General features: G+C 41.1%; 1 protein-coding gene across 1 annotated transcript; it reads left to right on the forward strand.

Annotated features, from left to right (window-relative positions):
* Positions 1–1,168: 1,168 nt before the first annotated feature.
* On the forward strand, positions 1,169–14,326 carry LOC117036308 (ATPase PAAT). The gene is made up of 6 exons (XM_033131114.1): positions 1,169–1,347; positions 2,083–2,286; positions 3,110–3,182; positions 5,212–5,418; positions 11,834–12,288; positions 13,287–14,326. The coding sequence occupies exons 1-6, from the start codon at positions 1,184–1,186 to the stop codon at positions 13,519–13,521; spliced, it is 1,338 nt and encodes a 445-aa protein (XP_032987005.1). The 5' UTR covers positions 1,169–1,183; the 3' UTR covers positions 13,522–14,326.
* The last annotated feature ends 9,598 nt before the right edge of the window (positions 14,327–23,924 follow it).

Below are 23,924 nucleotides of genomic sequence, written 5' to 3' on the forward strand. Positions count from 1 at the left end.
GCAAAACAGTTTTGCAGAGAAACGTTTATTAAAGCATAAGCTTGATGTACCAAGGGAGCTCACTTTGAACAGAATGGATGTGGCTCCCCCAGGTTTACAGGTGCAGCAGTTTTATAGGCTCTTGGGGTTGGGGACTTCCCCTTCCCCTTTCCTTTTTCCCTCCCCAAAGTATGTTGAAGCGGTTCCTACACTGCGTGGGCACCGAGCACCTACAAGCTATTTCATTTGTCCCACGTCTCATTAACATCTTAAAGCTCCGCCTAGGGGAGTGTTTTTTACTATGATAATGCAGAAAAGTTAACTATAGGGCAGCTCTTTTCATTAATGTGCACGGGCGACTTTGGAAACTTTCCGTGGGACGGCTTGTCTCTCCTGCGCCGCTCATTGTTTCTTTTTGGCTGGGGGATGTGGCTTACGGTGGTTTCCCCCGCTGCCGCTTCTGGCTCTGTGACCACCCAGCACAGATGGAGATGTGGCAGAAGCCTGGCGCGCCCCAAAGCTTCCTCGGCAATACCCGCCACGGCCCAGGCCGCCCAGTGGCTCCGTTCACACTTCCACTTGGTAAAAGCCACACTGCCAGCCTCCACCTTGCCATTCTCTGAGGTCGGAACATGTGAGTGGAGAGGAGGAAGAGGAGGAGTAAAAAGAACAGGCCAACTCCACGGCCTGGCCCGCCGCCGTCCGCTGGTGGAGGGGAGGCCCCTACACAGACCACGAGGATCGGGAGGTCTTTCAGTTCGTGTGGAGCAAAGACACCACACCTACCTGACGCCGGATTCTCCTTATTGGACCACCCTCCCAGGCCACCCAGCAACCCGTCGTCCACCGCCTCCTTTTTCCCCACGGGCAAAGACAAAAAACCGCCATGGTTCCCACGCACCGCACCGCGCCGGGCAGAGCTCCAGCACTAGGCCGAGGTGCTGGCAGTGCGCATGCTCCCTCCTTGAGCGCTCCGCCCTTGAGATCTCCCCTGCAGGTTTGAACCTCATTGATAAATCGGCTGGCGCGCGCATGCGTGTCTACGGTAGCTGGTTCTCTCCCTACCGGAACGAGAAACCGTGGCTCCAGGTTTGAAGGAGGACGAGCCGGAAGTTGCACTGTTTCCTTACCTACCCTCTGCCCTGGCGGAAACTCCAGTGCTGGAAGAGAGGTTCCGGGGCTGGCCTGTCCTGGAGGCGGCGGAATGGAGACCCGGTCTGAGGACGCGCGATCGACTCGCCGCCCGACGCTGGCCTCTTCCTGGGATGCCACATGCGGGGCCCTGGCCCAGAGCCTGCATGTCACCCGAGATGTTCTCGGCGCCCGGGACTCTGACCCGGAGGAGCTGCTGGCGCCGCCTACCCCGGGGTGCGCTTGGCCGGCGGAGACTGGGGTTGCTCCTGGGTGACAGCCACGCTCCTGGGGGAGGCTGAGGGGAGGCAGGGGCCGTGAAGGGAGAGGGTCTGGGCCCGGAATCCGGGAGCGGAGCTGGTAGCCGGTCTGTGCGGGGAACAGGTCGGCGTGGGCGAGGGGCAGGGCCCAGGTGGCTGGAGGGCGGGTCTGCGGGAAGGCGGCACCTGCGAGTGCGCGAGTGTCGGGCGCAGGGGAATGGGAGCCGGGGACCTGGCAACGGCCTTGCGAACACGTCGCCTGTGTCGGTCATGTCTGCTGCTGAGGCCCCGTCAAAATCAGAATCCGCCTCTATCGCCAAACAAAAACCTCCTGTCGACCAACGTAGGTGTAAAAAATATTCAGACAGTTGAGAATCTCCATCCTCTTATACGATAACACTTGTCTTTTATTCCATTCTGCCTTCCACTTCTGACCTGGTCTTTTGTTCACACTAGGTGTCCAGTTAATGTATTTATTTAACTGGAGAAACTAATACAGAGAGTCGCTTAGAATGTCGAGGTCAAAGGAAAAATAGAGTAGAAAGACCTTATGTCTAAATCATTTATGAATTGTGTGTTGAGCGTTTATTTGTTGGATGCGTTGCAAAGCTCTGGACTTCATATATAAATGTAAATGAATTGGATAAAATGGGTAAGTAAATAACAGTGTTCGGAGAACTGTAGTGTATCACAGTCTTAATTTTCTTTTCAGCCAGGATCTTGTGATTTTGAAAAGGAGACTGAATAGCCAAGATGGAAACCCCTGCTTCCTTTACCTGAGATGTGACCCTAATGGAGGTGAAGAAATCGTTTCTGTTGGCATTTTAAGTTCAGCAAGAAATATGGAAGTATACTTAGGAGAGGAGTACTGTGGAACCAGTAGGGGCAAGAATGTTTGTAATGTTCTGGAAAACAGGTTTGTGACTTACACATGTGGAAGTGTTCTTCTGAATTAGTGTTTTTGTTTCCCTCAGCTTTAGCAGTATTTATTGATTCTCTGACATTGGTGTCATCCACTATGGGGAGAGAAGGTAAAACACATACCAGCAGGCATAGAAGCTTAGACCTTTACGGATATTAAAGACAGTCTGGATCAGCCTCGTTGTTTTCATGAAGGTGGAAATTGAGAGCTAAATAAGGGAGATCAGTTGGTAGAAGCGCATAGCTAGATAGTGGAAGAGTTGTATTAGAGTCAAGTTCGGACAAGTGTTTCTTCTTTGTTTCCTTTAATTCACAAGGGTCTATTTTCCAAAAATTAATTTTTCAATCATTCTGGAACTTTGAACGTATTTTCTTGTAGGAAGTCCTTAACAAATAGTGCATGAACCCAACACTGTGTGGTACCAGCATATTTAACCCATTATATACTTTTTAATTTTTTTTTCTGATTTCTTATAAAGATTCTGTCCAAATCTTTCTTTTATATAACTCAAATTATGAACTGTGTTGTATACTGTGCATGTTGGAAATAGTAGATGTTTCCTGAGCTTTAAAATATGCTCTGTGAAACATGATTATACATTTAACTAATTGACTTCTCTCATATAGCTAGTAAGTGACAGATGTAGTGTGTATTCCCAATGCAATTCAGTAGGAAGCCACAGCAATTTATGCCTCACCAGGAAAACTGAATCTCAGGATAAGTATAGTGCTGGAAACCTTTTACTTTTGAATGTGATTTATTAAAAGTGATAATGTATAAAAGTAAAAAAAAAGTCAATTCTTTCTTTTATTTTTAGTGAACATGAAAAGATTATTTTGTACAAAAAATATCTAAAATTGGAGTCCTCCACACATGCTTGTAAAATAAAGGTAAGTCATTACTAAATTTTAACTAAGTTGAAAACTACATTGTTTTTGTACTATATATATTTATTTCCTCTTGGGTTGGTTATGCAATTAGTCCAATTAAGTAGTCTCTGGTTTTAGTTCAGAAATGGTTAGTAAATATGTAAAAAAACATTCTTTTCTAAAAAATTATCAACATTCTCCTTTTAAAATTTGACCACTAATTAGCTTTGGCAATGGCATGTCATGTCTTGTTAATACACTAGTGTTGTACTTTTAAGCCCTGGAAAACTGAGTTAAAAAGTATTTTTTATTCTTATGTAAAACTTAGGTGCCAAGAAAACCACATGCAGTTTTGGCCTCAAAATACCAAGAAAGAACACAATTAGAGAATTTTCAGACAAGGGTACCACAAAGTTAAAGGGATTTGGACTGGTGTCTTTAGCATGAAAAATATTGTTAAAGTAAACTTTAGTGGTGTCATCAAAGCCTAGGGAAAGGGTACTGAGCTGGAAATCATAAGCCCTGACTAGTAAATGAGCTCTTTGCTGACTAGCAGAATAGCCTTGGGCAAGTTTTTCACCTGTTTGGAAACACCTCATGGGTAGTATTGGTGGCTGAAGAAAATAAATCCTTGGATTATTTTTATCTCTGAAATTCTGTGCTTATTATTACTTATAGATCACAGAACTAATTATTCCAACATGATGTTTTAGAGATATATACATATTAATAACTCATTAAAGTGATTTCGTTTATTCAAGAAATATTTGGAGTGTTCATTGATGAGAGACACTGTATTAGGCACTTAGGAATTAGCAGTTATAAAATAAATTGCCCCGAAACGCTCCTATTGATATTATAGTGGGCAAGACAGATAGATAATAAGTCGATTCAATGTGCCAAATATATACTACATTTGATAGTGAGAAAGTCTTGGGGGTTAAAAAGCAATAAAGTGGGTAATATGGAGGTTGGAATGTGGTTGTATAAGTTTAATGAGGTGTTTCCTTAATTATTGATGACAGTCATGTTTTTGGTGCCACTGAGTTTTTAGGTCATGGATCTGTATTCACCTGTGTCTTTGTGTGATATATGCATTTGTGTGTGTGTCTCTGAAGGTGAATGTTTTTGTAACTTCTATGGAAGTACATGGAGCAGTTGTTTCATTTAGGGAAATCTTGGCTTTGTATGAAGGCTTCTTTTGGGGCAATGGTCTATGAAAGTTAAAATAAAAATAATAGTTATTGGTACATATTTTTGACCGCTTACTCAGTGGTAGATACTAGACGTTTTTACACACACAATTTACATCATAACAACCGTAGGACGTCACTTTGCTCCCGACTCAAGTTTTGTCACGTGCTCAGGATCACACAGGCTCGGAAGTAGCAGCAGCCTCGTTGAACTCATGTCTGTCTGATTCTCAACCCTGCTCCCTTTCCACCTAGCTATTTTGTTGTCCCGTACCACACATGAATGTGTTTTGGTTGAGAAGCATGGACAAAGTGAGGCCACATAAAGCATTGGAAAAACTACTGGGATAGAAACCAGAAGAGATAGGCTAAGAGCCCAACATACTAACTGGGTGTCCTTTGATAAGTTAGAAAATCACCCTGAACTCCTCTGTTTTATATGTAAACTATTGAGCTCTGTTAGATCATCCTGACATTCCTTTACAGTTCTAAATTCTAAAATACTGACTTATATTTAATACTTCAGCAAACACTGCATGTGCTCTGGACAGTGTTTTTTTGTATTAAATATTATAGCAAGTTGCAGTATGGTAAGGTGTCAGATTGGTATGCTTTAGCTTTAATTGTTAAACTAAGTAAGTAAAATGTTATTTTACATGTAATTTTTTGAAAAGGACTTTTTTACTTAAATTGTTCTTTTGAGCAGTTTTTCACACTATGACTAGTGAAATTTTAAAATGTACTTGAAGTTAATTTTTAGATTCTTGAATTCTTCACTCTTAAATAATAATAAGAAGTGACCTCAAATGTGATTATTGTTTAATATTATTACTTCCTGAACTTTTGTTTTATAATAGTTGCTCTCCTTTGGTGAAAAGCAGTGTGTGTTCATCAGTAAAGTTGTGGTACATGTGAGACCAGTTTCAGCAAATTCTTCAACAAGCTCTCCTGCTCTAGGGTCAAGGATAGACCTCGAGAGGGTCCAAACCATGATGGCATCCATGGGGTCCAAGTTATCACCTGGAGCTCAGCAACTGATGAGTATGGTTAAGTTTCAGCAGCAGGTAAGTAGGACTGCATTTCTTTCCAGATACCATTAAAAATGTCAAAAAATGATGGCTTTTCATAAGGACATGTAGTGACTTAGTTTTCCGGGAACTTTTATTATTGATTTGACTGTTACCTTTATTTTGCTTTTGTAAAAATAACTTTTCATAGACCTACCCTCACAAAATATTTGTCTTACAGACGTCACTCTTGTCCATTGAATTCACTCACTCATTCATTTAGCATATATTAAATACCTCCTCAGTGAATACAGCACTGTTTTGAGTACTTTCGAAGATTCAAAGATCAATTCTCTGTAGCCTGTCTTTTAAGTCTCTTTGTAGCCTCATTTTTCTTGGCCTTTAAAGAAGAAGCATGGAATTAGGCAAGTACATTTGGAGGGATGCAATTTCCCAGATAGAAAGTAGTGTGGATTGAATCTTCCGTACTAGGATGAATGGGATCTAGCTAGGAAATGAGTAGAAGTTCATTTTGCTGAAGCAAAGAAGTGACAGGGGAAGTTCAGGTAGATTGCGGCTGGATTGTAGAGGACTTTGCATGCTACTTAAAAAGTTTGTAGGAGTTTTTGACCTACGTTTGAAGAAATTCTAGTCTGTTATATGTAAGGTGAGTCAGAAGGAAAGATGAATCTGTAGAAAGTGAGATTACAAGAAGGAGAGCAGCTACACGTGATTTCCTTGTCCAGATGAGAGTGAATGTGGATCTAACATTGGACAAGGTAACGTGATGCTGGATTGTGAGATGCTAAAACAATGGGGCCGTTAGGACTCGACAACTTACTTAATATTGGTGATACGGGAGAAAAAGTGAGTCAGATGTGAAAGTGAGGTTTTGAAGATGGTGATACCGATAGTATACATGGAACCCAAGAGAGGAGACTACTTGGGAAGGCAGGAGTTTCATTTGGGGAGTATTGAGTTTTAGAGGTGAAGAAAACATTACCTGGGAGGATGTTGCAAGCATAGGAAGCACAGGTTGGGGGTGGTGGAGTGGAAGGCAGGGGTGAGAGGCGTACCCTTAATAGACGACAGGGAAAGTGGTGAAGGGGAGCGACTGCAGCAAAGAAGCAAGATCCCTGGAGAGTAGCTACGTTTGGTGAGGATATAGAGAGAGGAGAAAGGACGAGAAGAGTGAAAGACAGCAGTGCAGTAGAGTAACAAGAGAAAAGATTTGATGTCAGGAAACCTGAATTCAAGTGCTGGTGCTCACATCATTAGTCCTCTGTTATTTGTCAGGGCTCCATCTTTTTAAAGATAAATTTCTTCGTCTTTACAATTTAAACAATAATACTGCTAAAATCTTCGGATTCGTGTGCAAGTTTCAAAGATGATGATGAAACTCAAAGATGATGGTCATGGAAACAGTGGAGAATTTCAAAAAGAACAAGGTCCATACTTTTCTTTCTCTCATCCCATTATCTCAGCTTGATACCTCAGGAGGTACCTAACTGGTCCTCCGATGCCACTGCAATGAGAATGGTTTCAAAGGGTAAATCAGACTCGTCCTTCCCCTGCGTCATGCCCCCTGACTGCTTCCCATCACACCAGGTTAATCCAGATTTCTTACCTTGGCACCCAAGATCCTTGGGTGCCTGGCTGCAGACATTCTGATGTGTGTATTTCTCAAATGTCCACTATGTTCCTACTTAGGACCTGTGCACTCAACTTTTCTGTTTTCTCCAGGACCCCATTCCCCCGATGTCGGCATGGCTGGCTTTTTCTTTTCACTGGATTTCAGCTTAACTGTTACATCCTTAATATGACCTTCCTTAACTACACAGTTTAAAATTGACTTTCCCTCCAAATCTATATCATAGTTTCATCAGAGCCTTCTTAACTGTGTTTGTTGTTTATGTATTGATTTATCTCATTAAAATGTAAGCTGCGTGCAAATGGGGTTCTACTCTGTCTTGTTTATGGCTCCAAATAACTGTACAATGTATATGTTCTTTGGATTATCCACTACATACTCCTTAAAAATCTTCAGGGGGTCAGTTTGAATAGTGATGAGATGGAAACCGGATTTTGATGGAATAGGTAGTCAATGAGTAGTTGGAATGTGGAGGGACCCAGGGTCAGATGGATTTATTTCAAGACCAACAGAGACCAGGAAACTACTTGTACCAGGATCCCTGGAATGTTTATAAAGTGCAGATTACTGGCCCTCCCCTTGGCCTGACTCCAGATGGTGCTGGGATCCAGGAATTAGTATTAAAAACAGGCATCCCCAGGTGAGTCTTCTGCATAGTCTGTTTTAAGAACAAATGTTTGAGGGGAAGGGGCCTATGGAGATAGAGATTGAAAATGTGAAAACAAAAAGAAATTGTTTTTTTTGTGCAAGATTTGGGAAACAATAGTGGGGGATAATGAATTAAGTCAGTTCGTGGACTGATTTTTATGTTTTAAAAACTTGACTTTGGAAAAAAGAATGGCGTGGATAGTAGATACCGTGTTTCCCCAAAAATAAGACCTAGCTGGACCATCAGCTCTAATGTGTCTTTTGGAGCAAAAATTAATGTAAGACCCAGTATTATTATGATATGATATTATATACCTGGTATTTATATTATATTGTCATATCATATCATATGTTATGTTATGTTATGTTATATTATATTATACTGTACCCAGTCTTATATAAGACCCAGTCTTATTTTAATAAGACATAGCCGGACCATCAGCTCTAATGAGTCTTCTGGAGCAAAAATTAATAAAAGACCCGGGGAAAGACGGTACCTTTTTTGGCATGTCTTTTGAAGCATTTTTGCTTTTATTCCAAAAATAATGTTTTCTTTGACATGAATTTCTATCACTTCAGAAGTACATTAAGTAAATCATATAAGTACTTTCCCAGTTGGCATCCTATTCCCCAGCCTGATGTATCCTTCTACATTTTTCTATGCATGTAGAAACACATACAAGTCCTCCCACCCAACAAAAGTGTTGTAACCTGCTTTCCACACACACATTCTAAATCATTCCATATAGGGACATTTGGGGAACACCCTGGGAATGAAAGTAAGTGATCCCATTAAGACTTCTTTTAAACACACTAATTAAAGACTTCTTCCTAGTGGGGAAGCTGTATTCATGGAATGATTCTTACAGGACATACCAGGTTCTCTAGGATTGCCTATTGTTAACAAACCAGGAATCTATGGAATGTCTCCCTGGAAAATGTCATATAAGCTATGTATCTATTTGTTGAGTACAAGGAAGGAATGTGCCATGATCAAAACTAATCCTTCTGTGGAAGGATTCTTTAGAACTTTCATTTAATATTTAGGCAGGGCCTATGCCGAAGAGGAAAGAAAGGACCTGGGAAGCTGCATTGGAAGTTCTAGACCTCTCCCTGCTTTATGATTACTTGTTTTCTTGCAAGTTTTATTAATTTATTATTTCCTTGTTTTTGAAGTTCAAATTTGCTGGCTTTGATTTGTTTTTTGCTTTAGCAATTTAGAATAATTGAATAGGAACCTAGGAGGTATGATAAAAAATACAGTGAAAGTTTAAATTAAAAAAATATTATTACAGTGAAAGACACATTGCTGTTTACCCCCTCACTTCGCACAGACATATCCCGTCATTCTTGCCACTTTCTGAAGCAGTTCTGGAAGTCCTCTTTCATGTCTTTAGTTGAGCTATCGTGGCTGCATTGATGTCCTGAATTGATTCAAAATGTTTACCTTTCATGGTCATTTTGACTTTGGAGAAGAACCAGAAGTCACATGGTGCCAGGTCCAGTGAATAAGGTGGATGAGGACACACCGTAATGTTTTTATGTGACAGAAATTGCCGTATCAGAAGCGATGTGTGGAATGGAGCGTTGTCCTGATGGAGGATGAAACCGCTTGCCCATTTCATGTGAATGCGGTGTTTGTGATCCATGATTCACGGCACACTTTAACCACACCTCTCAACCATAGCTCAGACCCCACTGACTGTACCGAACAAGTTGAAACTTGTCACACACTGTTACTAGGGTTCGTAGCGCCACTTCCCGTATTGGAGATCCCTGCCTTTCCATTGGATGGCACTCGGCTGCAGCATTCACTGTATTTGTTGATCACACCTCATATATCAAAGTTCCTCGCATATAGTTGTCGTTTAATGTTATGTAAATGAAAAGATGTGCCCCATTTTCTCAAAGAAGGTATATTCAGTTATTCAAGATTTATTTACATTGTTTCCTTTTTCACCAAATACCTTTTTTCTTGCCTTTTCAGGGTGATACCTGTTTGAATTTTTTATAGTAAAAAAAAAATCCTATAAGATGTTGAGAGATAAACACTTAGTTTTTCAGAAATCTTGGGGTGTATGTGCACATATATGAATATATATATACACACAAACATACACAGTTCTTTACATATTTACATATAAGTGTATGGATACAATTTTACATAATTGCTTTCATGTTCTTTTAGGCTGCTCTATAATTGTTTTCCACATAACATACAACATCGACTCTATACAATAATTATATATAAATTATTTCACACGTATTCTTCTGCCTACTTCAAAGGGGTTTGACATACCTTGCAAGGCAACAGATGACAGCACAAGAAAAGTAAGAGTTGAATAAAATCAAACAAAAGAAAACAAAAGAATAGCCCACAACACATAAGATTGTTTCATTTACTACACTGTCATGTAGACTTACGTGTGATTTTCTTGATATTTAATACAACGAAAAAAAAAATCCTTAAGAGCTGTATCTGAGAAAATAAGACTAATTTTAAAATCAGTGAATTTCTTATAATCAAAATATTATGATGTATCAGAAAAGGAAAACTCACATAGCAAATAGCTTATTTGTATTTGTATTTTTCTAATTAAAATTTCTGCCAAATTAATTGTCATGCACAATTTTGACATGGATTCCACGCAAATAGGATTGCTGTTTGTGTATACTTTTCATGAAGTCTTTTTGCAGTATTATACCATGAACAGAAATAATTGAGCTTTGCCATTATGATTGAGGAAAGCTCATTTCTACCAAAGGAGAGTTGTCTAATTTAAAAATTTTGTAAATATAATTGTATATAGTCTATCTTCTTCTAGGAAAATTTAAGGTTTATTCAAAACTTGCATTCAGTAGAAGATAACATTTCTTTATAAAGAGCGTTCCTCCCAAGTGCAATTCAGGAAAAGACATTCCACTCTCTGGCTCCCACTCAGCCCTCCCCGCCCCCCAGCTTCCCTGGCTCTCATTATTACCTTTTCCTGCTTTATTTTTCTCTTGAGTGTTCATCACCATCTCCAGCCACATGATGTTTTCTTTCTTTCTTTGTTATCTGTCTCTCCCTACTCCCCTAGAGTATAGGGTACACAGATCAGTGATTTTCATTTGTTTTATCCACTGGCTTATTTCCAGTGCCTGAAACAGTACTTAACACAGAGTAGACTTCTGGTAAATATTTGTTGAATGAATGAATTTCACACTGGCTTAATCCAGGAATTATTTTTCAGAACATCGAGAAAATGTATGGGCTGAGTTTTTTCAGCTAATCTTGCATAATGCTTCTCTCAATCTCTCTCGTTAGGAATTGGGCAACAATAAGTATGAGATGCTACCCCTAATAAGAGTCTTTAGTAGAGTTCTGTGTTTTGAATGTAGGATAGAACTTAACAGTTAACTAGGTTAGAGGTCTGTTGGCTTTCCTCTTGTGGAGAAATTGAAGAGCATGACAAGAACATGCTCCTGTATCGGAGACAGTGTACCCTCCTCTCCAAAGTGAGCCAGAATGGTCTCAGAAGATAATATAGCACAGCCAGTTGAGTTGAGGCCACAAAACATAATCTGTTATCCTACAAATTATTAAACCAGACATAACCCAAAGATAGTTCATCGTAGTCATTTAAAGGTCACAAATGTACCCATGGAACATCAGACTTAAGGTGTATAACTATCTGATATGTCTTCCATGAGAAAAAGAGTTGCTAAAGATATCCTTGGGTTGGCTTACCAAATGTGAAAGTTGACGGGTGATAATTTAACTCTATGAAAATTATCAATTATTGTGACTCAGTTGTGGGTACTACGTTTTGTTACGACCAGTTAAAGAGGGCTTTGTAGTAGAAATGTTAAAATATTCCAATGCAATTTTACTAAGTATGTTAGTATGTATTTTAATATTTTCTGTAGGAAACAGTACAGTCAAATGATTAAAAGCCCTGACTCTGGACTCAGATGGCCTGGTTCGTGTCCCGGTTCTGCCACTCGCTAGTGGCGTTACCTTGTTGGCCCCGTTACTTTTAACCTTGGTCTCCTCAACTTGATATTGGATGGTAACTGTAGCTTGCTTCGTATGGATGTTTTGAGGATCAAATGAAAGAACGCACATCGCCTGACTCCTGAGTTAGCTGTCATTAGTATTCACAGTAACACTTACTTGTTTCCCTTGCTTAGAATCGTGTTGCCTTTGGAGAGCAGCTTCAGTCGGTTTTGGGAAATACCGGATACCAGTGTATGGTTGACCTGCATTCATCAGCGACATCAGGAGCCGTTGACAAGTCGTCCGCCACACCGTTTCCTTTTAGAACTGGACTGACATCTGGAAATGTGGCTGAAGACTTAAAAGCTTCCATGGATAATAGTACACAGCCACCTGGTGGAGGGAACAGTACAAACCTCGAAGCGTGTAAAATTGTGCCACAAAACCATTCTTTTCTTGAGAATGATCTTAAAACTGCAGTATCTTCTTTCTTGCCAAAGAAAGCAAGTGACAACTCCAGTATACCTAAGTCTGAGTTGCTGCCCTTTCTCCAGAATTTGTGTAGTCAAGTTAACCATCTCCGTGTGGGACGTAACACCGAGCGTCCTGAAAACCTCACCAAGCCTGGTGAAGACGTTGTTGGTGTGGCGTAAGTATTTATCTTAAGATAAACATACTTTAGATTTGGTAGGTGTAACTATTAACTGAAGAGAAACAGATTTATCTCAGTGAGTACTGCCTGAATACTGAATTACTCTCCATAGAAAATTTAAGAGTTTTTACATTTTACCATTGACATACTTATAGGGAGTAACTATTATACAAAGTAAAATTGGTTGCTTTGTAAGAGGTGCCTAATAGTGGAGGTGCTTAGGACTTCTCAGGGATTTTCTGAACGGATTACAACCATCAGATAGAGGTTGAAGTAGAAAGTCTTCAGAGCAATAACATTACACATTGTGTAGCCTCTGGAATATGTCACTGTACATTCATGAGAATATGAGGATGAAAACGTCACATAACGTGTTAATGTTACTATAAAAATACTTTGACCTCATGGAACCCCTGAAAAAGTCATGGAGATCCCAGGGTTTTGTGGACCATGCTCTGAAATTCTGTCCTACTGTTCATTCACAGTGAGCTCCAGAAAATGGTATGCTTTTTATTATTTTGGTTTTAATTTGCCCATTACAGAAAAATATGAATATTTTTCATATTAGGTTAGAAAAGATCTTCCCTGTACTTTAGTAAGGTTGTGTGGATGAAAAAAAGACAAAACTGTTTAAATTGTTCGTGGGGCACTTGGAAGTCATACATGGAGACCTTAAAATTTTTTTTGGCAAGATCAGTTTTGATTTTGAGCTCAAAATCAAAAAGATCCCTTCTAAAGACTTGTTGTTTGAGGGTAGAAACTCTGTCATCATTTTTATATTCTCATTTCAATTGTCTGCCTACATGTTTAAAGAATTAAGAAATAATGCTTTGGGCCTGCAGGATTGTGGTTGTCTGTTGTGTATGTATTTTAGAACCTGGAAATACGTTGTAAGGAGAGAGCACAGTTATGGAGACAGATTTCAGCATGTATGTGGCTGCTTGTTGTACGGTTATAATATCAGGGATAATTACTATCTTTCAATTTATCTCTAGAATGGGAGAGCCACCCGTTTGCTCCTACTTGGAAAAGATTCTTTCTAAAAATGTGGAACTGATGGAAAAGAAACTTATGGACCACATCGACCAGCGAATCTATAAACTCCAGGAGCACATTGATAACAAGATCGCTTTGTTAATGGACTTGCTGCAAAATCCCAACTCCCCACCCCCTGGGACGCCTCTCAGACGTTACGACTCCGGAGAGAGACTTTCAAATGGAGAACGATAAGTGCTCAACATGTCCAACGTACTGCAGATATTTATTACTTATTTATTACAACGCCAAGCCCCGAAACGTTCAAAGCAAGTGTTTAATGTCATTTGAGGATCGTCATCCTACATGAAGTGACCTCAGTGTTCATTTTAGCTGTACTTGTTATTGTAAATCCAGTACTGTACACTAAGAGTTAACGCGCACGGGTCGTAAATTATTTTTGTTTGCAATATTGTTCACTTTTATAAGAAATTTACATATACTATTGTGTTGTTTAAATTTTTTTTAAGGATTTCTAATACAGTTCATTAGTGCGTATTGTATATGTGTTTGATGGAAGTACTGGTTTAATTTATAGAAAGACCTTATGTTTAAGTGGTACGGAATAAATGCTTAGAGTATTTGATTTTTTTTTTCTTTGTCTTGCATTGTTCTTGGAAAACTGAGTACTTAAGATTGCAACCTTTAATTTCAGATCACCAAATTGCATTTTATATTGTTTATTTCGATAAAAAATTATGTGTGACATTTGACATGTGTAAAATGAGTTTACACTGGGGCCATGACTTTTATGTCCTATCACATTGTAGCTACGGACAGCAAAGTGCAAGTCAGGAGTGGCCCGTTTGATAGGATTATCACTTTAGATTGAGTGATGCCAAATGAGAGAAGTCATCTTATTTTACATCAATGAACCCAGAAAGTAGAAGGAGCTCTCCTTTTCGGAGCTGACACAGGTTCTCCTTCCCAGAGGCCTTTTGTGGTGTTTACCTGTGAGGTGCTGAGGCTCTGCGTGTTAGGAGTAAGGCCTGGGACTCAAGGAGAGAGGGCTGTTCTCACCGGCAGACTTAACGTTCAGAAATTATCAGGATCGTATGTGTGTTGATATATTTGCATCTAAAAAATAAAGGTGTCCACTCTGGGAACTCCTTGTCTTAAGTAAATAGAAATACTTACTTTTCGTCTAATATTTGTTTAAGATGAGAAAGAATGTTTTCCACTCATTTAATATTTTGGTAAATTTAGTTCTTTAAAGTGAGGACTAGTAAATATAATGTTTGTTCATTTATGAATCGTTCTCACCTCAGTGACACGAGGACCCGTATATCACTTCTATCAGGCTTTTCCTAATGTATTCCTAACCTGTAGCCATGAGGTAGCATTTCTGTCAGCACTCAGGAGAAATGTGTGTCACTCAAAGCTGAACCCTTTGGTATGGCTGTACAGCTTCTGTAGTTGTGGTCTGTTATTTGATTCACAAATTGCTCCAGTATAGTTATAATGAGAACACATAAGCTATGTTTTATGAAGAGATTAAAATAAATACAATATTCATGATTATAGTACTACAAATAATTCAGATGAGATTTAATTCCCGATCTTTCTTAATTTTTCTAGGTTAATGAAGACCTAAATTACATTTTGTGTATTAGAATTTCATAGGTATCGATTTTCTTATATTTATAAATTGCTATATACTTATATAGGTATATGTATATAATTGTATTATTAAAATTATTATTTCCTAAGAAAATACTGCCCGAATTGGCTGAAACAGGAGAAGTGGACCACAGTCCTTACAAAATCTCTCTGAAGTGTTTCTTTTCTCGTAATGCTTCTCCACTTGTATGTGCCCCTCCAATAAGCTTGGGAATTAGTACTAGCAAGGTCCCTTCAGAGGTGACGAGGTTCTCCCTTTGAAGTAGCATTTTGAAGTAGCTGCAAGGGATGTGTGGTGATCAAGAATTACTTCACAGTACAGGTTATGTATTTTAATTTCCACATTGAGTCCCCTTTGAGTGTAGTTTTTCATCTCCCTCTTTCCCATTGGTGGCCAACTGAAGTTTGAATTCCTCTTTCGTCACTCCGTTTTCAGACTTTGGGTCAGACAGTGAGTTTCCATGCTGCTTCCATGTCCCTCATCTTAACGTGTGGCTTCAGAGCTTAACTCCTCACTGACGCCCTGCCCAGCTTCCCAGGCTCCTTGGCCACTCCCACGTGACCATCTTTTCCGGCCTGTCCTTTCTTCCTATGTCCCCTTAGGCTGTCGGTTCCAGCAGACATGAGTCCTCCTCCACTGATTCCCACCTCTCCCTACCCTCGTCCCACTATTGTTCCAAGCTCGGCTCTGATGCAGATTTCACGCAGCCGCCCTTGGTTCCCTCTTCCCCAGTGGGTGAGCAAACAGCTGGACAAGTGAAACGCGAAGAAACAAGACAGCAGGTTCATGTCAGGAGGGGTGTACAATGGTTTAGACTGCCTAAAACACAGGCTACGTGTCAGGTAGTGGCTAGAGGTGAGGCCTGAAAAGGTGCCCCGGTCCAGCTGGGGAAAACCATGACTGCTCCACTCCAGAGGTTTGTTACCACCACGGAGTCGGTGGTTTAAGCAAGAGGGTGAGTGACGCCATCAGCTCTGGGCCTTGGGAAGGAAACCAGCATGGAGCTTTGCTCCTGAAGCACTCCCACTACTGCTGGGCACCCTGCTTTGGGTGGCGATGGAACCCAGGCGCTGTGAACGCAGAACCACGTAGTTGTAGCCTCTGACTTCCTGACAGGCTGAGATTCAGTGTGAGGCCAGAGATTCTCAGCGTGTGCTCCCTGATTCTCAAGAATCACCCGGGAGACTTGTTCAACATGAAGACACGAAAGCCCCAAGCCCGATCTGAGGAATCAGACCAGAGGGAGGAGCGGGCCCTGCAGAGGCATTTCAGAAGACCTCAGGGTTATCATGAAACAGGCTGCACGTGGAGAGTCTGCTGGGGTCCCTAACACAGTACCCCTCATCAGTAGCCATCTGATCCGCCCCGCCTTCTGCCTCCTCTGGGAGCTGCTTAGAAAGGCACATTCATGGGCTCCACTCCAGCACCCACGAATCAGGACCTCTGTGATGGGGCCCAGGAACCTGATTTCACAAACTCTCCAGGTGATCTCACGCACACAAGGTAGAGACCACTGCTCTCACGAACAGACGTGTCTCTGACGGAACAGACTCAGACTCAAGGTTACAATGCAGGCAGGACAGTGTGAACCTTCCACACTCACAGGCGCGGTGTGCACAGGACGAATAAATGAGAACTCACAGGTGCCGGGAGTGAAGAAATAGTAGAAGATGAAGACAGTTCTTTGAATTCTGGCAGAGTCAGTGACTATTTGAAACGTCAACGTATTGGATGATGATTCGAATACAGGAACATAGTCATTTTTGCTGCAGACTTTCCCTAGCAGAGTCCCCTTGGTAGACTTTCCATCAAAAACTTGAATGTTTTCACTTTCACAACTTCCCTCTGGATCAAACCGGTGAACAGAACACACCTGTGGATAAAGAGTCACCAGCAAAGGGGGTTTCACAGAATATCGATTTTTCATATTTTTAGCACAGTTTACCAAGTTTTGGCACTTCTGTTTTCATCTCATCGTCTCCAAGAACCCGCCCCACCACCACCTACACACACCTCCCTCAACATCAGACCACACACCACACGTCCATAACAGCCATCGAAAATGGCTCAGGGAGCTGAGCTGCTTTGCCAACGTCTCATATGAAGAAATTATGCAACCATAACTGTTAATGGGGACAGAGATTTGGGGGGTGATGAAATTGTTCTCGAGTCAGTGTTGATGGTGGCATAATTCTGTTTGCATCTCTCCTGTCCCCATGACTATCTGGTGTAGAACCTTCTTTTTTAGACTTGGTCCCCTTTGTCATTTGAAATCCAAAGCTGGTGAAAGGTGAAGCAATTTTTCTTAAAGGGTCACCTCTACCAAGGTCAAGCACACTTAGCATCTTCCTGGTTGTCCCTTCCTTTCCTGACATCACCACTTCGTCATGCAGTCCCACGTCCTGCCCTGTACAGGGCAGCCCAGGGTTATGTTTTCTGCCCATTCTGACAGGGTCTCTCCAAAGGCCCTGAGAGGACACATTTCCAAAATGACTTAGAGGAAGAGACACGCGGGTAGAGACACCGGACTTCTTCTACCGCCTTAGTTCCCTGCTGTGTAACTTTGGAGAAGTGATTTAACCTGTCTTGATTTCAGTTTTCTGGACTGTGAAGTGGAATTATCACTCTGACTTCATACTATGGCATGAGGCTTATAATATTCTGAACATGAGGACCTGGCACAGGCCTGGCACACAGGACGTGTCCAGTAAGAGTGACATGTTCATTTCCCACTATCCTCCTCGGGCCGAGCATGTTACTGCCACCTAGAGGAGCAGCCGACTTCTCTCCACCGAGACTCCCTCGTGTGGCCAGAGAGTCCGACCACGCTCAGTCGGAATGGAAACCTGTACTTACTGGACGTGGGAGAAGATGATTCTGATGCTCTTGTTTTCTGGTCTTTCTAGTGTCCAGGTGCAGTCCTCATCGGCAGTGAGTTGCAGGACCAGGGCACGGTGGGTCTCTGACAGGCTGGCGCCTCCCAGACTGGCTCTGCATCTGGAATTTCCTGGTGGAGACCACAGTTGGCACTAAGTAGAGTCGGCAGTCCCTACCCTCCCTACCAGGGCCTGGGGACCTATCCCCACGTGGAGTATCGTACCAGCAGGCTGCTCATTGTGAATGGTATTTAGATCACTCCAAAGTAAGCCACTAGCAATTGATTTCCCTTCTTGGAGTCGGGGAGAAAGTATTTATGATTTCTCTACATCTGGTGTTAAAAGAATAAAGTTAATATTAGGTTGATGCAAAAGTAATTGTGGTTTAAAAGGTTAAAAATAATTGAAAAAACCACAATTACTTTTGCACCGACCTAATATTAGGGCCTGAAGCAAGATGGTTTTGAAAAGAAGCTTCATATCTAGAATATGTAAAGAGTTCTTACAACTCAATAATTAAAAGACAACCCAACTAAAAATGGACACAGGACCAAAATTGATATTTCTCCAAAGAAGACATAAATGGCCAATAAAAGGGATAGTGAACATCATTAGTGATCAGAAAAATGCAAATCAAAACCACAGTGAGACACCACTTCACTCCCATTAGGATGTGAAACAAAAACTAGAATCAAAACCAGAAAATAACAAGTGTTGGCAAGGATGCGGAGAAATTGGAACTCTTCAACACTGCTCTTGAATGTAACATAGGACAGCTACTGGGAAAATGGTTTGGCAGTTTCTCAAAGATTAAACAGAGTTATCCTAACCATGCAATTAGGCGATTTCTTTGTGTGTGAACATCACAAAGTGCACTCACGTAAACCTAGATGGTCTAGCCTGATACACACCTAGGCCGTATGGGTTAGCCTAGTGTTCCTGGGCTACCAGCCTGCACTGCATGTTACTGGGCAAAACAACACAAGATTAAATCAAGCACAAGAGAAAATGATGTAATCGAGAGACACGGTAAACATGGATGAGGCCGCTGCCAGAGTCACACAGTGTAGTGGTTTACAGCAAACTTTTTGTTTTATAAGTAGAAAGAGTACACTCTAAGAGAACAATAAAAAGTTAAGTAACAGCAAAAAGTGGATACATAAACAGTAACAACAGTTGTTTGTTATCAAGTATTGTGGACTGCCCATAATTGCATGTGCTATACTCTATACGACTGGCAGTGCAGCAGGTTTGTTTACACCAGCATCACGAGTGCATAATGTGTTGTGCTGTGACATTATGATGCTTATGATGTCACTAGGTGATAGGAATTTTCCAGCTCCCATATAACCTTATGGGACCACTGTAGTGTATGCAGATCCTCGTTAACTGAAAAACGTCCTTATGGGGCACATGACTGCATATTGAGCTGTGGTTCTTCAGTCTGACTCACGAGCCAGCAGCATCAGTATCACCTGGGAACTCTTTTTTTTGAAATGCAAATGCACAGGCCCCACCTCAGACATACTGAAGCAGAAACTCTGGGTGGGGGACCAGTGTTTCATGAAGCCCTCCAGTTGACATGGACGCATGCTGAGTGTGAGAACTGGTCCATGTTTCAAAGCACAGGCTCTGCAGCCAGATTACATGGGTTACTTCCCAAAACCCCAACTGACACCCTTCATGCATCTCACTCCAGCCACAATGGCCCTTTTATTGTTCCTAGAACACATCAAACCCATTGCAGCGTCAGGGTTCTGTTGTTGATATTCCTTTTTGCCTAGAAAACACCTCCTCATTTTGCTCCCTTCCTTTTTCCAGACCTCTGCTGAAATGTCACTTACTCACAAAGGCCTTCCTTGACCATAGTAGCTAAACTCCTCCCCCGCCATCACCTTTATCAGCTATTTTCACTTTATTATTGTTATTATTTTTAACCATTCTTTACAGGCTAGATCTGTTTAGAACAAATTCTTTGAGTTTTTCTTTATGTGAGAAAGCCTTTTATCCTTTTCATTCCTGAAGGATAGTTTTGCTGGATATAGAATTTGAAGTTGACAGTTCAAATTCTGAAAAATGTCATGTGCTACTTCCTTCTCGCCTCCGTGGTTGCAGATGAAAGTTCATTGGCCATTGAATTGGTGCTCCCTTATAGATAATGTGTTATTTCTCCCTGTCTGCTCTCAAGTTTGTTTCTATGTCTTTAACTTTCAGCAGTTTAATTATTATAATGTGTCTTGCCATGGATTATCTTGGGTTTATACTGCTTGGAGTTTTATCAGCTTCTTGAATCTGTCAGTTTGTGTCTTTTGCCAAATTTGAGAAGTTTTTAGCTATGATTTCTTCAAAAACTCTTTTAGCTCCATTCTCTTTCTCCTTCATTCTAAGTCTCTAATGGCATAAATGTTGCTCTTTTGTTATAGTCCCACAGGTCCTCGAGGTGTTGCTCATTTTTGTTCAGATTGGGTAAATTCTATTGTTCTGTCCTTTAGTTCACAGATTCAGTTCTGTCATCTCCTTCTGCTCTTGAGCCCGTCCAGTGAGGTTTTTTGTTTCTGTTTAATTTGTTAATGTACTTTTCAGTTTTATAATTTCTATTTGGGTCTTTTGTTATAACTTCCGTTTCTTTGCTGATATTTCTATATTTTGTTGTTTCGAGAAAATTTGTTATTGATTGTTGAAGACATTTTATGATGGATGTTCTAAATCCTTTCTGGACAATTCCAATGTTTAATTCATCTTGCTGTTGGCATCAATTCATGCATGATCTTTTCTTATTTAGATATTATTTCTCTGGTTCTTGGTCTGACAGGTGTCTTTCCATTGAATCCTGGATGTCATGGCTATTATGTTAGGAGACTCTAAGCCCTATTTAAATCTTTTATCACTTAGCCACCCACTTAGGGTTAGCATGCAGATCCTGGCCTACTTTTGTGGGATGAGGTTCCAAGGACAATTTAATGTTCAAAGGCTTTACTGTTCTATTTTGATCTGCTTAGCTTCTCTGGTGCCACTGGGGCCCCCAGGTTCCCACTAGTGCTATCTGAAGAAGCAGAAAGAGATTTCCCAGGGTAGGCCCACCTGTGTGTCTAGGTGGAAGAAGGGAATCTCTGGTCCTTGGGAACAAAGATGCTTGTCATAGTGGGATCCCCTTTGGGCTTCCCGCTGGCCACCCCACTATCTCTCAGTGGAGAAGAAGTCTCAGGACCAGCAAGAGCCCTTCCCCTTGTCACTTATTGTCGGTGAAGCTCCCACATGATCCACCGTGCCACTGTTGCTTGGCTAGTCTGGGCTTGTCAGCAGGACTTACATTAAATCCAAGGGGGATAAACCCACTGGAGCCATCTTCTGTTGCTAGATTCAGAGTTGGAAAACACCAGGCCTGGGCCACCTCCTTCTGTCCTGCTGCTATGTTGCTCATCCAGGCCTGGGGTCCCTAACCAGTTTACTTTCCTCTTTCCAACTTTCAGAGTTCTCTTTTGTTAGACCTTTGCTTTTTTTTTTTTCCGTCCTTACTTCCAGGGATTACTAAATTTATTTCACAGGGAGGAGCAGAGGAAAACACATCCAAGCCATCTTGTGTTCATCTGGAGTCTACTCATTTAATGTTATTAGATTGGCTGGGTATGAGTACCTTAAATCAAACACACCTGACTAGAACAGGTATCCTAGTCAATTTTTATTTTAGTAATCCTTTTAACTATTGTGAAACTTCATAAAGGAAACTTCAACTAAAATTGAAGTCAGGAAGCCCGATAGAGGGAATTCTCATGCCCTACTATTCCTCTTCAATCACCCCAAACAGAAAGATGTCAATTACAGATTCCAACAGGAAGAGAGGTACATTGAACTTCCAAACAGGAAGTGTAGCTACTTACTATTCCAGCAGGAGGAAGGAAGATTTTCCTTTTGTCCAGAGACAAGCCCAGCCAATGGAAACACTACAGTTCAGCCAGTGTGGAAGCATGGTCACCTGAATTCTTTTCTGCAATGAACTTTCATTTTTCTCTTGTCGATAACTTCCTTGTCCCACCTTCCTTTCTATAAAAGCCTTCCATTTCCCCCCCTAAATTTATTTTTCAATTAATAGTTGACATACTGTGGGGACAGAGACCCAGAGAGCAGTTTCCAGGCTCTCGGCCTCACGTGGAAAGGTGCTGGCTCGGGTAGTAGATGGCCGGCCATCAGCTGTGACTAGTTGGCCATCAGCTGTAACCAGTTAGCCATTAGCCACTAATATAACTGCCATGGCTACGCTAGGGGGTTGGTTGGTTGGCAGAGAAGTGGATGGCGGATGGCGGAAGTGCAGTTAGCAAGTGGATGGCGGATTGTGGATCATGTGGATCTTACTTCCTGTGTCTTGCCCGGCTGCCAGCGAGACTTGGGGAAGACCCCCCTGTTGGGGTACTGGCGGATGTTTGCTTTTGTGTCTCTACCAGCCGCCATCGAGAATATAGTGCTATGACTCCCCTATCTATGGCTCCGTGGGTGTTCCTTTTTGGCTTCACCACGTCCTGTGTTCTTGTGCGGGGAGTGGGAGCTGAGACCCTGCATGACACATACAATATTTTGTTAGTTTCAGGTGTACAACATAGTGATTAGACATTTGCATACTTTACAAAGCGATCACCATAAGTCTAGTACCCATCTGGCGCCATATGTAATTATTATATTATTGAGTATATTCCTGTGCTGTACTTTACATCCCTGTGGCTATTTTTGTAACTGGAAATTTGTACCTCTCCATCTCTTTCATCTTCTTCATCTCCAAGACACCCCTCCCTTCTGGCAACCATCAGTTCGCTGTATCTATGAGTTTGTTTCTGTTTTGTTTGTTCATGTATTTTGTTTTTTCATTTTTATATTCTACCTATAAGTGAAATCATGCGGCATTTGTCTTTCTCTGTCTGTCTTATTTCATTTAGCATAATGCCCTCCAGGTCCATCCTCCTGTTGTCACAAATGGCAAAATTTCATTCCTTTTTATGAAAAGCCTTCCATCTTGTATAACCCCTCACAGTCTCTCCCTGCTTCCTTGCTAGATGAGATGCTGCCCAATTCATGAATTAATAAAGCCCATCAAATCTTCAAATTTACTGTTAAATTTTGTTTATTAACACAGTAAAGTGTAGAAATCTTCCAAAGTCAATGAGCATATGCTTGAATCCTAGTAAATGGCTCCATATTATTTCATTGTGTAGCTAAAACATAAATTCTACCCAGTCTTCTATAAATGAACTTTTGAGTGTAAGAGTATTTTTAACCTACCCACCTTTCTGCCATTTTCTTTTAATTTTGAAATTGAAAACTTAAACTTGCTTTTGATTAGCAGTCAAATGCTGAAAATTAATATGAGGGAAATAAGACCTGAAAAGGTGAAGACTTAGAATTAAGTGACTCAAGATAGTACTTCTATTTCATGGGAATTAAAAATATAACTACACGTGGAAGAGAATTTAGAACTCCGTGACAGAGAGCTGGTATCCAGAGAGCTGATGTCACAAAGCCTGTGACATAGAAGTTGGAGCTGGATGGTGGCTGTGCTTCTAAAGCAAGCTCTTCGACCTTGGATCCTTGGAATTCCTCCTAAAACAGATGATCAGATCTCTCTTTCTCAAATTACAGGTTTGATAATATACCCTGCTCCCTAAATTTTTTTTTTAATTGAAAACTTATTTTATAGTTGGCCTTCATCCAGATCTGGATGGTTTAAGTGTAGTAAGTATGCTTAGCAGTCACATTGTTTATATTTCTTTCCTGGCTCATGGTTCTCCAGTTTCAGGGTATTAGATTAAACAACTTGCTTATTCCAGACATACTGGATTTCCTGGGAAGATTTAGGAGGAAAAATAGCAGAAAGGCCTATGGTATCCTAGAGAGAGAATGAGGGTGAAGGGTGCCTGGAATCTCGTAAATCATGGGATGGCATGACAGTTGTCATGCAGAATTAAAAACTTTTTTCCTTAAAACATATTACTTACAAAATGAGTTTGCATTTTCTCAGTGTGGTGCAGCATAACATTTTGGAAAAGATGTCATTTGCTTGGTGATTCCCATAAAATATAAATTTGATGAACAGCCAGGGGTCGGTCCTGACTCTA

Source organism: Rhinolophus ferrumequinum, chromosome 16 (genome assembly GCF_004115265.2).
Source record: "Rhinolophus ferrumequinum isolate MPI-CBG mRhiFer1 chromosome 16, mRhiFer1_v1.p, whole genome shotgun sequence".
In the NCBI taxonomy this organism is placed as follows: domain Eukaryota; kingdom Metazoa; phylum Chordata; class Mammalia; order Chiroptera; family Rhinolophidae; genus Rhinolophus; species Rhinolophus ferrumequinum.

Excerpts from the sequence above, each read along its gene's own strand:
- LOC117036308 (XM_033131114.1), top strand. The coding sequence starts at position 1,184 with ATGGAGACCCGGTCTGAGGACGCGCGATCGACTCGCCGCCCGACGCTG. Across the intron at positions 3,183-5,211 it reads CACATGCTTGTAAAATAAAG|TTGCTCTCCTTTGGTGAAAA; the intron begins GTAAGTCATTAC and ends GTTTTATAATAG. Across the intron at positions 5,419-11,833 it reads TGGTTAAGTTTCAGCAGCAG|AATCGTGTTGCCTTTGGAGA; the intron begins GTAAGTAGGACT and ends TCCCTTGCTTAG.